Here is a 15,372-nt window from a genome sequence, read left to right on the forward strand (position 1 = left end):
AACATCACTTCCTGTTGAGCTGGAATGTATTTTTACTCTAATATAAATTATTTTTAAACCCATTTACTCTCTGTATTCTAACATGGCAGACCCTAATTAGAAACACAAAATCAGAAGCCCATTTCACTGGATATGCTGCATATTAAAACATGTTTTAAAATAGGACAGACGCGTATCTATGTTGTTGTATCGCTCCACTCCAGTCGGGCTGTCTGAGAGTTGTTGTGCAAACTGTTCTACAGAGGAACAGTGCTGCTGTAACAGGACGCCCGTCACCGCCAGCAGCATCTATCTCAAGAATGGGTCATACGCATTTATAGCTCGTATCACATTCACCGGCCATAGACACCACCAAATCAAATCAGCAGCTATGAGTTGATCATATCCTGCAGTATATAATGTCATGCAGGCCGAATGATGACAGACTATAGCGGCGTAGACCGCATAAAGTAACACTATCTGCTGTCCATCAAAATGTAATGCAAATACCGGCTGTAAAATAAGCACATTATGCTGTGAGGTGGAGGCACTAACACTCGCTGCCTGGTAGCTGCTTCCAGGTGATGTGTTTAACATGTCCCATTTGTGTGGACCAAAAAGTTTAAGTAGATAATTATCATGAGCAGTAACAGCAGCATGAAGAGGAGAGCACCAGCTACTAAAACATAAACTTTTGACTCAAACTCAGAGAGGAAATTTTCTTGAGGCCGTGCTCCTCAAACTAACAGATATGTTTGTTGGTCTGTGGCTCAGAGCCGACGGGCACTAAAAGTGCCGGTGATGCCTTGTGTGGATATCAGTGCAGAGATGACTTCCCCTGCCCTGAGTATCTCTGCCTTGTGGCCGGCAGCCAGAGCTGGACCCTGTCCACCTCGCAACCATTATGGGCTGAGCGCTGCAGCAGGTGGTAGGAGGCGTGTGAGCTCCGAATATGGAGCAGGACATGAGCCCACATACCAAATGGAACAAGCTTGAACCAGTTTAGGAAAAGGCAAGAGTGCCATCTAGTGACTCAAAGGTAGACGTCCTGTTCAGTGTCCTGGTGTGGTTTTTCCTTTTCTTTTCTTCCCCACGGAAATTAGAGCAGAAACAACTACAACAAGTTGTATGTGACTGGACTGATTTATCATCTGAACAACAACATCCTTGCAAAATATGTTGTAAATATGTTTAAATTTAGCTTTTAAATATATTCAAAACCTTTTAAAACGCGATAAAGCAACAAAAGAGCCATAATTTAAGAGAATTTGAGGCTTTTCAAGTAACCTACAAGCAAGAAAGAAAAGATGATGTATAAAAGACTAAACCAAGTGAATTCTCGATGTGATCAGTGTAGAGCAGGTAGACATCTCAGGTGCGTCACAAATCCACCACACAACTGACAGATTAAAGTTTGAGAACAAAAAATGACTTGTTAACTTGGATTAACATGATCTGGCCGTTTAAGTAATTTGTCATAAATTAAAATGCTGTGTTTAAGGCTTTACGTTATGTGTGGTTGTTTCACTACATGAACAGGATCACTGCTGAAGCCTGATATAAACACCAGCTGTAAGATCAGCAGTAACTCACTTGCAGGTTCACTGGTGTTTGAGGAAAAAACAATTAATAAACAAAAATTAATTAAAAAAAAGCTTCTAAATAACAATAAAGTCATGACTGTTTGCAGGAAGGACACACGAGTGAACTGGGAGAAATGTGATTATTTCACATTATTTCTGTATGAGTTTCTTTTCCTGAGATCAACACACCCAGATAATATATCTGTGCGATGTCACATTCACATATTGTGTAAGACGTAAAAATACCAAACTTTGTCTCATAATTTAACCTCAGTTCAAGTTAAATGTCATGTAATGGTGTTATTTAAAAGTTTGGGCACAAATGAAACGTGAAAAACACACAAGAAGATTCAAGGATTCACTTTAATGTTGCATTTTTCCCTCTTTAAACACAATTTGTGACGGTTAATTGAAACTGCTGCTGGGTGCTAAGACGGTGTCCGTGTTGTAAGAGTGTGTGAGCGTGCGGTCTGGGATTTTCCTGAAGAATTTTTAATTTTGGTAGGTGTGACATTTACAGCCTTGAGACCAAGTCCAGCCCCATAAAGAGCTGCTCTCCCTTTTTTTTTTTTCTTTTTTTCTTTTACAACTCTGTAAATACAGAGTTAATTTGCTTTTTGTCCGTGGTGAGATTAAAACATGAACAATGAGTGAGAGGTGTTTTAAAGGGTTCATTTCATTATTCCACAGCGCCCCGCAGGCAGGATATAAACACGGTTGTGGAAAATGAAATGTCTGATGTGGGTGTGAAACTTTTCTAAAGGTCACAGGATTAGAGAAAAACGCATGCTCACATCCACAGTCATCTATGAGCAAACACGGAGCTGAAAACTGAGAACCAGGATTTTCTCCCCCTGCTATGAAATATGTTTACCACATCCACCCGGCCTCGGGACTATAAATTCAGGCAAAGTTACAAGGGCTGTAAAGTCAAGCCACATCTCCCTGATTCCAGTGGAGGGTGGCTGCAGCGAGGCCAGCGGAGACCAAGGGAGTGTTTTTTTCTCAGCGACCAGCAAGAGACTCGCTCCGTGGGGGCGGTGCGGTCACACCCAGGTGGTCTGGAGCTCAGGTAGTCTCTGACAGGTTTCAAACCCCCCCCCCCGACCATGTCCAAACCTTTTTCAGCCTGGTTTGGCTCCGGGCCTGAATTGCTCCCTTTAGGCCTGTAGGAGTGAAACCAGCTTAAATCATACCTGCCCTCTGGGTGGGGTGATCGTGTAGTTCTGCTTTAAACATGAAATCTATCCACTAAGACTTAACAGAATATGGATGTATTTTATATAGAGAGTTAAAGCCGCAGAGGGAACCGCTGTGTATACACACTACATTTCTCTCTGACTTGGGGGATTTATTTGTTTTGAAAGCCTCCAACAAAACTTGAATCACTGTGAGAAAAATCCAGACAGTTTATTTGGGAAAATGAAGGACATACAAAAAACCAACAGTGTAATCCTCCCGGTCCACCCCTGGAACACAGCTGGGAGGAGATGTTTATATATACAAACAGTCAGAAATGTCTGTTATGATTCAAGCGATGGTGAGGATGGCTCGCTCCCTCTTCCTCCTCTTCTTCTTCTTCTCCTCCAGCCGGCCCGTGGCGTCAGCGAAGAACATCACGTCCTCTTTGCTCTGGATCTCCCGCTGGAGGAACTGGAGGGCCGCGCTGTTGAAGCCCATCACGTCCTGAAACACGCAAAGAAGAAGAAGAAGAGGTGAGGAAATGGAAAAAAGGAAGGGTGTGATGAAGATGATAGATCTGTCTCTTTTTTTCCCAGTTACTTACTCTGATTTCGTGCACTTTCGAGAGAGTATTCATCCGTAGCTCATCGATGACAGACAGCAACATCTGGTTACTGGAGATTTGGCCAAAATGGATCCTAGAAAGAAAGACAACAAGTACACAATGACTTTCTCAGCTCATCCAGTTTTCTGTTGTTCATTTTTTCTGTCTGACAGGCTGCCAGATTTCTGAACCCACACCTCACCACCACAGCCGGCCAACGATTTCATCTGACTACCAAACACAAAACCCCCTTCTTCTTTTTTTTTTCTTTTCCACTCACAGACGCAGATCACTCACTTGAGCAGGAAGAACAGGCAGCGGCAGACCAGCTCCACCTCCAGGCCCTGCTGGATGTAGCTGTTGAAGAGCCTCAGCAGCTCGGGGACGTAAGGGAACGGTAACACCAGCAGAGAGACCTCCAGCTCACTGGTGATCACAACACAAACACATGGAGAAGAAAAAAAACCCCACAGAGCGTGATTACATATACAGAGAAGATGCAGATGGTGATTTGGTTTATGGGTAAAGTCAGAGTGGGAAATCATGTGGGTTTGGTCTGGTCACCCTGGGCTCACAGCTTACCTGGATCTGACCTTCCTTATGACGTCTAGAACGTAGCGGGACGGCTGAAAGAGGCACAAAGACGGACTCGGTTACCTACAGCTGAAAACAACCTCTAAATAATACATTTAAATGTATTGTAAATATCACTCTTCAGTTACTGGAGGCAACGCTGGCTGCTCTACTCACTGAAACATTTCCAAAGGCCACGAGGATAGGATTGGGTTTCGGTGGAGGAAGCTGCAAAACAACATCAACCATGATTGTGAAATCATAAAAAATGCACAGAAAATTAAAAATAAAGAAACTGAGAGAAAGTTTTCCCATCACAGCACTCGTTTAGTTTTAGTGTTGCACGGTAGTTGTAAGGATGACTTGACGATGGGGCTCTACCTCTTTGCCTGCATGCTCACAGGCATATTTATGCTCTTCCATCTTCCTGTTTTCCTCTTTGTAAAGCTCCAAAGCCTCCATTATTCGCTCTGCCTGCAAAGAAATCACAGGACAACAAGAACATCAACAAAGAAGATAAAAACCTGTTAAATCTGAAGCTTCTGTACAGATCTAATAATCCTGTTTCCCCTGGTTGAGTGCTCGGTGGCACTTAGAACAATCAATATCATCAACTACAGCCTCAAACTGATGCTCTGAGTGAGATTCAGCAGGTGTTATTAAGAATGAGAAGGATGTTCTTGGTAGAGGACGTGAAGTGGACTCACAGCTTTGACTGTCTCAACAGTCTTCTTGCCGGCTGGTGCCGCCTCTCCTTGAGTCTCTCCAGGTACCTGTGGATTAAAAAACATTAATGCATCACTTACATCCAGCTAACACAACAATAGAACTGATTTTAAACTTTTATTTAAAACACACAGCCGATTTCATTTTTAATTTACTTTTATTCGGCGAGCGTGATTCCATTCGAACTGTCATTTAGGTAATGTTACAAAACAGCAACTAAAAAGTGTCAAACATTTTCCACCTGAACTGTTGTTGTCAACTGACAGCAAGCTGTTCCTCATGCTTCAAGATCTGAGCATAACAAAGTAAAGATTTAACTAGTTTGGCATTAGTTGTGAGAGGTGATTTTGACCCATCCACCAAAATCTCTGTCCTGACTTGCTTGAAAAAGGCCGGTGTGAAGCTGTGTCACTCAAATACTCATGTAGGTAACGTCTGAAACATCGAAAGATGTTGATGAAGTTTGGAAGTTAAAAACTGAGCGCTCACCACAGGCACATCTCCTTTGGCCATGCTCTCCTCAAACTCTGCTTCTCGTTCCTGTGAAAACAAAAAACGGTTTCATTCAGCGAGGCCGAGAACCTGTGCCGTGGACAATCTGTTGACCGTCAACCCCCGTCCTCTGCCTCACCATCTCCCGCTCCTCCTCCAGGATGATGGGCTCCCTGGTTCTTTCCCACAGGCGCAGGGACTTGTCGTGGGATGACGACACGATATGGTCGCCGTTGGGGCTGATGGCCAGACACCACACCTCCCGATGGTGTCCCTGTGGAGAGGTTTGTCATTGTTACGGTGCCGGGGAGCAACAGCAAAAATTCATGCTGTACAAGGGCATTACTGGGCAGGAAAAAAAAAAAAATCACTTATTAACAACCAATTCATCCCTAAACTTTTACTCAGAACCACCTAACAACCATCTATCACACCCTAGCAACCAACATGTTCAGCCACAGTAGAGATGGGGCTATAGGTATGATGATGTATGTCGGTCAGCCCATTAGTCCATGTGTAATTTTACTCATATCAACAGCTATAGGATGGACTGCCTTAAATCCTGTTAAATAATCATGAAGCAACCACCTGGTGTAAATGCACTAAATCTAGTTTAGGGCTCTCTGTATGACGAGTCTGAGGTGTGGTCAGTGTTGCATTTCAGCATTTGAGGTCCGGCCAGACGAAGCTTGGGCTGAACCTCCTGAACCTAAATATCAAGGCCATGGAGAGGAGCGTCACCTCTAGGGTCTGGATGTGCTCAAACTTGTCCGCGTCCCACTGTTTGATCTTCTTGTCCTTCCCTGCTGTGAAGAACAGATGAGTCTTGGGGACAAACTGGAGGAACATGACGCTGTGGAGGACAAACGGAGAGCGGGAAGAGAGAGGAAGTCAGAGAAGCAAATAGAAAATAATCCAAAAGTTAGAAAACAGGGAGCAGAAACAATAAGACGGATGACAGAAACACAAAAGCAAGTTAACTCAGCAGTCACTCGAAAAGAAAGAAACAGAAAAGCAGGGAGGAACACGGCAGGAAAAGATAGAAAGTTAACAGCAAAGAAACAGCAAAAAAAAAGAATCACAAGATCAAAAGAGAGGCCTGCAGAGAGAAAAATAAACACAGAAAGGCTAAAAATGAACCAAAAGGAAAATTAAATAAAGTCAAGGCAGAAAAACAGCAAGGACAGAGAGCGAGATGATCCATGAGAGACCAGATGAGCGAGTGAGATGAAAGAGCAGCTGGTGTGAAGTCACAGGGCAGGCCGAGTTAACAGGACACGGATCAGAGTCCCTGACCACAACAGATGAAGTCAGAGCTGGAGACTCAGCAGCTGACAAACTGATTTCATTACCACACGTTTGATAAAAACTGCTCCAGTGAAGCTGTGACTGTTTGCTTTGTGTCTGTGTTGTTGGGCGTTACCTGTCATCATGCGCGAACATGGAGCGGTGACAGTCGCCAAAGTCCAAGCCCCAGATCTTCACGTTTCTGTCAGCGGATCCGGTGGCGATGAGTGTGTTATCCTGGTTAATAAAACAAACGCAAGGTCAGAGTCTGTGGGTCAAGATGACTTTCTATATGAGTCCCCATGGTTTCTACAAGCTGATGCAATGAAAAAAGTAAAGACCAACATCAAAGAGGGGCCCAGATGTAAACGAGCAAGGTGGAAAGTGGGACTGGTGACATCTAGAAAAACCAGCGTGGTTTGCTCGTATTTAGATCTAGAAAATGAAAATGAGGTCGTATGTAGGCTGTGTCAACATGAGCGAGGATCCAACGCACCCAGCTCAGTCTGCCATTAGGGAAAGATACAGAACCGTCGAACCCCGAACTAACGGACTGAGGAACAGCTTCTTCCCCAGAGCTGTAGCCTCCATCGCCCCCTCACTCTCCTCCAACCCTCCAACTTCTCTTATTTCGCCTTCTAGTATTTTTTTGTTAAATATTTGTTTCTCGCTGTTGGTTTCTGACAAGTACCAAACATAATGTTGCTGTACGCCTACAATGACATATTAAGTGTCTTATTGAAAGAACGCTGCAGGTTGCTGGCGCTGCTAACATTAGCCACACTGGGAACAACACAACACTGGTAACTGCAGACGCTGTGAACCCGCTCGGTCTGAAAAGGTAACGAAGCTCATGTTTTCTGAGTGTTTTGTTACTTTAAAACTAGTCCACTAATCTGAATTTAAATTTCTGCTTCACTGACAGGGAAATGAGTTGTTAGCACGCAGAAGAGGCAGAGAAGAAGAAGAGCTAGTGAAGCAAGCTAGTCAACATAAATGTAAACTATTCTGGATTTAAAATACTTTTTAAAAAAATGGCTTGCAACATGTTTGTTTGACCTCCAGGATACACTCAACATGTTTCAGCAAGTAATAGTGGATGTAAACTTGTTTATTTACAAGAAAACTCCACAGAACCTTTGAGGATGACACGACATGTAGAGTTATTGATGTAATTGATATAATCCAGTTAAAGTTGTTTATAAAAATTCAACCTTGGTGTTTTTGTTACCGATAAACAGCTGAGATCAAAGAAAAGATGAGAAATACTCACATGAGAGATGTCCAGACAAAGCACGGGCAGCTTGTGTCCATACAGAGACAGGAAGAACTAAAGCAGGGAGAGGGAGACGTGTTCAGTTGTCATGTAAACAGAATCTATAACTTATATGACAGTGATGTATCTAATACAGGTGATGTCATGTATGTGGAGCGCACCTTCAGCGTGTCTGTGTAGAAGATCTTGACGGTGCAGTCTAACAAAGAGACGGCCAGCAGCCTGTGGTCGGGAGAAAACTTCACACACAGAACGTCTTCCTCCAGCTGCAGCGTGCGTGTGTGTTTCACTGTCAGCCTCCTGCAACACACACACACACACACACACACACACAATAATATCAATCACACAGACAAAAACAAAAATACTGAAGAAATCACCTTTATTATAGAAATGTTTTTTATAATTTTACTGAGATCTGCTGTGTCGGGGGTTCACCAACTTTTCACGTCAATGAAAAGCAGGTAGTAGAGATAATTTCTACCATTGAAAAAACAATTTAACAAAGGTTTAGTTCCAGGAGACAATATGTGTTGTAGCTTTATATAAGATGTAAGGAAATATGAGACGAGCCTAAAGGAACCAAACTGATTCCTGAACATGGAATAAGGCGGTGACTTACTTCTGGCCGGTCCCCTGGTCCTTGATCAGCTCAAACTCCCAAAACTTCACTGTCTTGTCCGCACTTCCAGTCACGATCCCCCTCTGTGGTGATCACACACACACACACCATAAATAAATAAAACACACAGAAAAGCCAGTACATATAGTTGCAAGATTATTTTAAAATCTGACTAAGACAGACAACGTGCTACAGACAGTCAGGTTTACCTGATCTGGGGCCAGGCACAGGGACCACAGGGCTCCATTATGGGCCTCTACAGTCTCCAGGAGGCTTCCTGAGGCCAACTCAAAGATCTGCAGCTTCCCGCTCTATGACAGGAAAAAACGACACTCGGTGAAAAGGTGTAGATCCTGTAGATTCTTCTTCTTCTTAACAGGTCTAAAGGTCTTACAGCCACACTAGCAACCCTGTTCTCTCATTCCACATCTACGCGTTCTTAATTAAATCTTCTGAATGAAATACAAAACTAAAGAGCTATTTATAGAAAAGTGGAATGAATAAAGTTTCATGACAAAGACTGTCACTGTTTGGCTTCAAAACCCTGATGCACTTCTACTATAAACATATACTGGTTTGTGCTGGAATACCTTCGTTCCCAGGATGATCTGTCTGTCTCCAGGCACGAAGAGGGAGCAGAGGGCGTAATCACAGGACATGGTGCGAATCACCTGCAGAGTTGACCTGTGGCGGAGGACGGGACGTCCAGTTAGAAAATCATCATCATCGACCGATCGATAACTGCAACGAGCTCTGACAACGACTGTGATCAAATGGACTTTCTGAGGCTGATGCGGTTTCACCTGTTCCACACTTTGACCGTGTCTCCGGAGGCGGACAGGATGGCCAGGTTGTCCGAGCTGAAGGCCAGGGTGCGGACGTCGGTGCGGTGGCCGCCGATTGTGAGGCGAGACGTCTTATTGGCTGTGGGGGTCTTGCCTGATGTCTTCAGGCTGTAGGTCTCAACGGTGTTGTTCTGCAGCAGCAGCGCCACCTTCAGCTCGCCGCCCGCACACGACAGGCAGTCCGCCCACCTGAGAGGGGGATGGAGGGGAGAGGTGTGTGAGGTCTGGATGAGGATCTCTAACCTCTAAGCTCCTGTTATGTTCGGCTCCACGCTGACCTGATCTTGGCGGAGGCTTTGATGTTTGTCAGTCTGATGATCTCGTCTTTCAGCATCCTCTCCACCACCGGCTCTGCTGCCTCCTCTGCTGCCTCCTCTTGAGCTCTGCACAAGAAGTCCTGAACTTAAAACTCCACCACTGAGTTCAGACTACAGCACAGCCGTGGCACAAGGTTTTAGGAGTTGGTGCAATAATATGTGAAATATTAAAAATGCTAGTTTAAGGGGAAGCAGCAGTAGTAGCACTTAGTCACAGCTGTAACAGTACGGACCAGGCTACAGACGGCAGTGTACAGCTCTTAAGCTCTTCTCATCAGTAGTAACATGAGTTGTGACGGCGAGCTTGTTCTTACTTGGCCGCCTTCTTTTTTGCTTTCTTCAGCTTCTTTGTCATTTTCTTCTGCACCTCCTCCTCTGACAGAACAGTGAACAGCTCCAGGACTGAATCATTGCCCTGATGGAGGCACAGGGAGAGAAACGTGTATGGCACTATTTATATTATATTTATATTATTTTAAAGACACAAGGTGCATCGATTGCATAGAAAACTACTAAACAAGAAAGTAAAAATCTGTCTGTAATAACAACAACCAACCAGTTTCACCTCATGTTAACTGAGAGGAATACACACTGATAATAGGATTGATTTGCACTCATGCTGTCAGGCTGTGGTCTTATGCTTTTGGATGAAGTTTAATGATGTTTAAACATAAGTAGAAACCGCATTAAATGAGCAAAATCACTAATTCACTTAGATAAAAAGTCACAAGAGCACATTCAGTCCAGTTTGACAGAATTGATGGAATGATTCATGATTTCTGGGTTGTTTATTCCAGACGTTTCACGATCTTTCGTAAGGAACCGGAAAAAAAGCGCTTCGACACTCACGTGACAGGCGATGACTCTGGCCTTCCTGTCTGTGGTCAGCGAGACAACTCTGTCTCTGGCCTCTCTCAGGATGGAGCCCGCTTTCTTACAACTCAAGATCCGCTGAGAGACAAAGACAGAGAAAAAGTTTAAAGCCAAGTATCTATCTGAGGTCAGGAAGGTGAACTCCTGCTGTTGTAAAGTATATATGTATTTATGATCCAGGTTTTCCTTTAGTGGCTGCAAATGAACCAGAGATTCATTCTTCATCCATGTGAGACATACATGACTAGATAAGGAATTAATTGAAAACATTATATATCTATTTATTCTTCATCTTTTTATTACAGTATCACATTAATGACTGCTCTTTTACCTCTTCAAGATTTTCGTCCCCCCCTTCCTCATTGTCTTCATCGTCGTCGTCATCCAGCAGAGTTTTCCCCTTCTTCACTTTGGGCTCACCCTCAGCTTTTTCCTGAGCAGGGAACAAACACAAACACAGAGACAGAGATGGAGCCTTTACAACAACTGATGCAACTTCATCAACATGTGCACAAAACTAATATTGATACGATTTACAACCAGGTTCAATGTTCAGTCAAATTAATGTCAGACTGAAATTTTCTGTAGGTTGGACTCTTTTCTTTTGCTATCGGTGCTCAAGCTAACGTCCACTTGTTCTCTGTGTCGTCAGGCACCGGCAGGAGAGACACCTGCATGTACCAGAGCTGCAGCCTTCCTCACCTCCTGCAGGTAGCTGATGTCCCAGGCTCGAAGCTCGCTGTCAGCTGAGCCTGTTAACAGCCTCTTCTCCTGGTTCAGCAGCGCCATGCTCCACACCTAACACACACACACACCAACAAATACCATCACATAGATTCATCTCAATCAGGTAGGACAATGTCAAACTGAACTAAATATCAATGTTCAAATGGGCCGTTTTTCATCATCAGTGTCTGACAGGAAACCAAACAAACATCAGGGGACAGTTTAAACGTTCGTGCAGAGTTGTTAATGATGAACACGTAACGTCTTCCCTTTCTAATAACAAACTTCAACCAGTGAACATGTATCATGTTAAAAATGGTGATGCAGAAAAACAAAAACACGTCTGGATTTCTATTGGCTTTGAGTTCATTTCTTAATTGGTGGATGGAGTACAAAGGTTGCTGACGACAGCGACAGAGAGCTGTTTCCCAAAGAGCAGTCGCAGAGATCTAATCGTCAGCCTCCGTTCAGCTAACTTGATCCATCCCATTTCCCTTGACTAATGTCAACAACAGATGTAATACAATCAAGTGATCAATTATCAAATTAAAAATCAGGAGACTCATACTACGTTATCTCTGATTCAGAAACGAGCAGAACTGAAAAAGACAGATGAGACTGTGAGAAGTGAAACCTGCCTGGGATTGTTCTGACAGCTCTGGTTATGTTTACATGTTTAATACCCTGATCCTTTTTCCAGAAACTTCTAAATGAAACCTTGAAACTGATTCTGGTTAATCAGCTAAAGCTAAATCCTGTTAATTCTCATTCAGCCGTCCTCAGTGACCTCTGCTCATAGAGTAAGAAGCCCCTCACCTCACTGCGGTGGCCCACCATGGTCTTGAAGCAGTGCTGCGTGTCCAGGTCCCACCACTTCACAAAGCTGTCTTTGGAGCTGTATTCAGAAAATCACATGAAACATCCAATTACATTTAAGGTTATAATGATTGAAACATAAGCCACATAGTGCAGCTTAGACTCACAACCACATACATACAAAGTAACACCGTGTATTTGTTGTGTGATAACAGGTGGAAATTTCATAATCCTCTAATTTGTCTAAAATTAAAATGGAATAGTTTTTGCCTGGAGAATGAAGTTTCCTCTTGTCCCGACTCCTCACGAATGTGTGTGTGGGTGTGTAACTGTGTGTGTGGTGGGATCTCTTAAAGCTTTATTTACGGGTGAATAGTCTCATAAAACTCTGCATTCTAGACATCCTGAACTATCATTGCAAAATAAATTACAACACATTAAGTTAAAGTTAGTTTTAAAAAATAAGCTACAGAGAGCCATCACCACTGAGGACACAGGGGACATAAGTTTGACTTTTCTGTGTGCTCAATGATCCTTGATGATTCATGATTGTAATAATCTGTTGTCTGTTTTTAGACTCTACTTATTATCAATGAATTTGTCAATCATCCAAGGCATCATGGGAAAGGCGTGTTACCTGGTGACCAGGAGGTTCTTGTCTCTGAGAAAGAGCGCCTGTGTGATGACGTCTTTATGGCCTCTCAGCCTGTACAGGCCACACTCATTGATGATGTCCCACACTATCACGTCTGTGTCCTGAAGGAGGAGGAAAAGGTCATAAAAGCTTAATGCACATTATAACAAACAGGCAACAAACCACTTTCCCAGAATCCATGTTGTAATCTGATTCATTTTATCAGGTCTCAACAAAAAAGGATTCGCCTGCAAATTAAGTGCCTCAAGAAGGTGAAACCCAGGTAATCTTCTACTGATTTTAACACCTGTGCTTCTCAGGTGAACGTGCAAAGGTGTAATTACATTAAGAATATGTACAAAAACAAACAGCAGTAAAAACCTGCCTGACTTACCTTGGAACCAGTGACGAGCCGCGCTCCCAGTCCGTCATATTGTATAACGGTGACAGCAGACTTGTGGCCGTTGAAGGAGACGTTGGTCTCGCCGTTCATCAGGCTGAAAATTCGCACAGCACCGTCCTCGTAACCCACGGCGATATGGATGCCATCAGGTGAAGGGCAGAGGAAGGTGACCTCGTGTTTCTGGCCCTGCAGGATCAGGACCTTGAAGAAGAGAGAGAAACACACAGAAGCTGGATGAAATCTGGAGACGATCTGAGTTGGGAGAGGTTTGTGCAGGAGACCTGGAGCTGGACCTCACCTTCTCTCCTTTTCGGACATCCCAGATGAAGACCTGTTCACATGCAGCCACGGCGACATAGCGCCCTTTCTCTCCTCCTCGGAGGGTCACATATGTGATGTTGGCTTTCTGGCTACCGATTACTCCGAACACTGCGCTGGCAGCGTAGCGCAGGTATTGCTTGGTCAACCCCATGACCAGCAGCCTCAAGGTGACGCTGATTCCTATTGCAAAGGGAACATTGGTGATAGTTATTATGAAAATACACTGTTAGGCTTTGACTAGTGACCCCTTACACATCGTGTATGTCGCCCTGAATAGTGAGCAAATAGTAACCTCATTCTACTATATTTAATATTTCATTTCCCTGTAAGAATTTCATCTTAAAATATTTATTTGTTTATCAAAATAGTCGTCGATTAATTTTCTGTGGACTGACTAAACGATTATTCGACAAATGCACGTATGTGATTTAGCCTTTGGAATGGGCGTTCATGTCGTCATGTTATTGAGCATCTTAATGCATACTTAAAAGCATTTAAGTGTACACTCTGATCGCTGTTTATAGAAACACAAGTCCACCTGTTTGTTTGAATACACATCTGAATCTTTATTTAAATCGCTGAAAATTTGTTTCTTTTGTTATTTTATTTTTCTCTACTCAGGTCTCACTTGTAAATGAGATCTTGATCTCAATGTGACTTCCTGATTAAATAAAGTATATGTATATGTGTGTTTGTGAGTCATTACCATTATAATGTAATTACACAGTAAAGAGAGCAGAGCTTGACTGACACAATTAATGAAACACCTCACAGCACAGGAGCATGAGGCACTAAAGATTAAACTTATGACTGACATTAGTGTGCTATATCACATTATTAATGTGCTACGATTTATAATGAGTCTGCCGTGGTCCATAGAGAGTTTAGACTGTTTCATTGTATTTTAATCTCCGGAAGTGTCACTTTGATATTTCTACTTGCTGGTTTCTGTAATTAACATTTGTATACCCTACTTTAATTAAGTGATAATTAACCTACAGACGTACTTTTTGGTAAATTTCTAGTGGATTGAACACGATAGTCTTCACAGGCAGAGGAGCGTTCGTTTTGATACAATGCACTCAGCCGCGTGGTCGGTGTTTAGCGCTTCAGACCATTGAATCGACTCAACATGCGGCAAACCCCGCCCGCCCAGATACCAATGTACAACAAATCGAGTACACGTAACCACGACACACCGGTTGTCCCTGTACCCACGTGGTGAAGTTGTTGGTTGAAAGGCAGCACATAAAATCACATATAACGTAGATTTAAGTCGGTAAATGTAAAATACAGAGTCCAGATTTCTACCGTCACTGCATCGCGTTAAGTGTTTGTTCGGTTTCTTCTCTTACCTCTGAAGAGCGGCTGCTAGCTAAACTGTGCGGTGCTTCCTGTGGTCTGTGCTGCTGTTTCAGACCCGATCAATCGATCACACATCGACAAATAAAAAAATAAATGATGGCATTACTCACTATTTTCTGAATTTTTACAAACAAAACAATAAGCTGATTAATTAGAAAAAATAGTAAGGAGATAAATCCATAATCTAAATAATCATTTGTTGCAGCCAATAGTTAAAATGAGCTGGTATGAGTTATAATAATCTAACGATATATTATATATATTATATATAATAGTCACAATGAGCTCTTCATTTAGTACTTACAATATTTTGGTGATTTTTCTTACATACGTTTATTTAAATAATATTTTCAATACAGGACTTTAACTTGTAATAGAGAGTTTTTATATATATATATATATATATGGTATTAGTACTTATGTAAAAGATCTGAGTACTTTCACCACTGAGTGTGTTTTTGATCGATCGCTCTCTTTCTGTTGTTTTTGTCTGGAGTCTACGACCCCCAGATGCTCCAGATGAAACACAAACACTTGATTAGTCAAAGCTTTTATTTTATTGAGCTGTGACGAAGAAATCCTCATATTTTAGTTGCACAGTTTAATTTATTGATATTGTTATTGACAGAAAAACGCAGTGACTTCCACAGGTCCCTAAAGAACCTCAGCGGAAGTGTTTTTCGCTTATTAGTCAGCTGATTAGGAACTGAGGAGATAAACCAAGCTAAATAGAAATAACAGGAATAGT

General features: G+C 42.7%; 1 protein-coding gene across 2 annotated transcripts; it reads right to left on the reverse strand.

Annotated features, from left to right (window-relative positions):
* Positions 1-2,884: 2,884 nt before the first annotated feature.
* On the reverse strand, positions 2,885-14,660 carry wdr3 (WD repeat domain 3). Of its 2 annotated transcripts, none has more exons than XM_022740712.1 (27): positions 14,615-14,660; positions 13,237-13,439; positions 12,930-13,139; positions 12,539-12,657; positions 11,902-11,980; positions 11,062-11,157; positions 10,691-10,792; positions 10,336-10,437; positions 9,801-9,901; positions 9,448-9,552; positions 9,128-9,358; positions 8,915-9,008; positions 8,534-8,635; positions 8,325-8,407; positions 7,864-8,002; positions 7,700-7,756; positions 6,563-6,663; positions 5,881-5,992; positions 5,279-5,413; positions 5,137-5,187; positions 4,629-4,694; positions 4,303-4,395; positions 4,099-4,149; positions 3,931-3,974; positions 3,646-3,774; positions 3,349-3,442; positions 2,885-3,248 (listed from the first exon to the last, which is right to left on the reverse strand). In XM_022740712.1, exons 2-27 carry the CDS (start codon positions 13,408-13,410, stop codon positions 3,093-3,095), a joined length of 2,826 nt encoding a protein of 941 aa, XP_022596433.1. In that variant the 5' UTR covers positions 13,411-13,439; positions 14,615-14,660; the 3' UTR covers positions 2,885-3,092. The 2 variants fall into 2 exon arrangements, with proteins under 2 accessions (XP_022596433.1, XP_022596435.1); XM_022740714.1 differs by having other exon boundaries at positions 14,571-14,629.
* Between the last annotated feature and the right edge of the window lie 712 nt (positions 14,661-15,372).

Source organism: Seriola dumerili, unplaced genomic scaffold (assembly GCF_002260705.1).
Source record: "Seriola dumerili isolate Sdu_G_001 unplaced genomic scaffold, Sdu_1.0 BDQW01000052.1, whole genome shotgun sequence".
NCBI classification, from domain to species: Eukaryota; Metazoa; Chordata; class Actinopteri; order Carangiformes; family Carangidae; genus Seriola; species Seriola dumerili.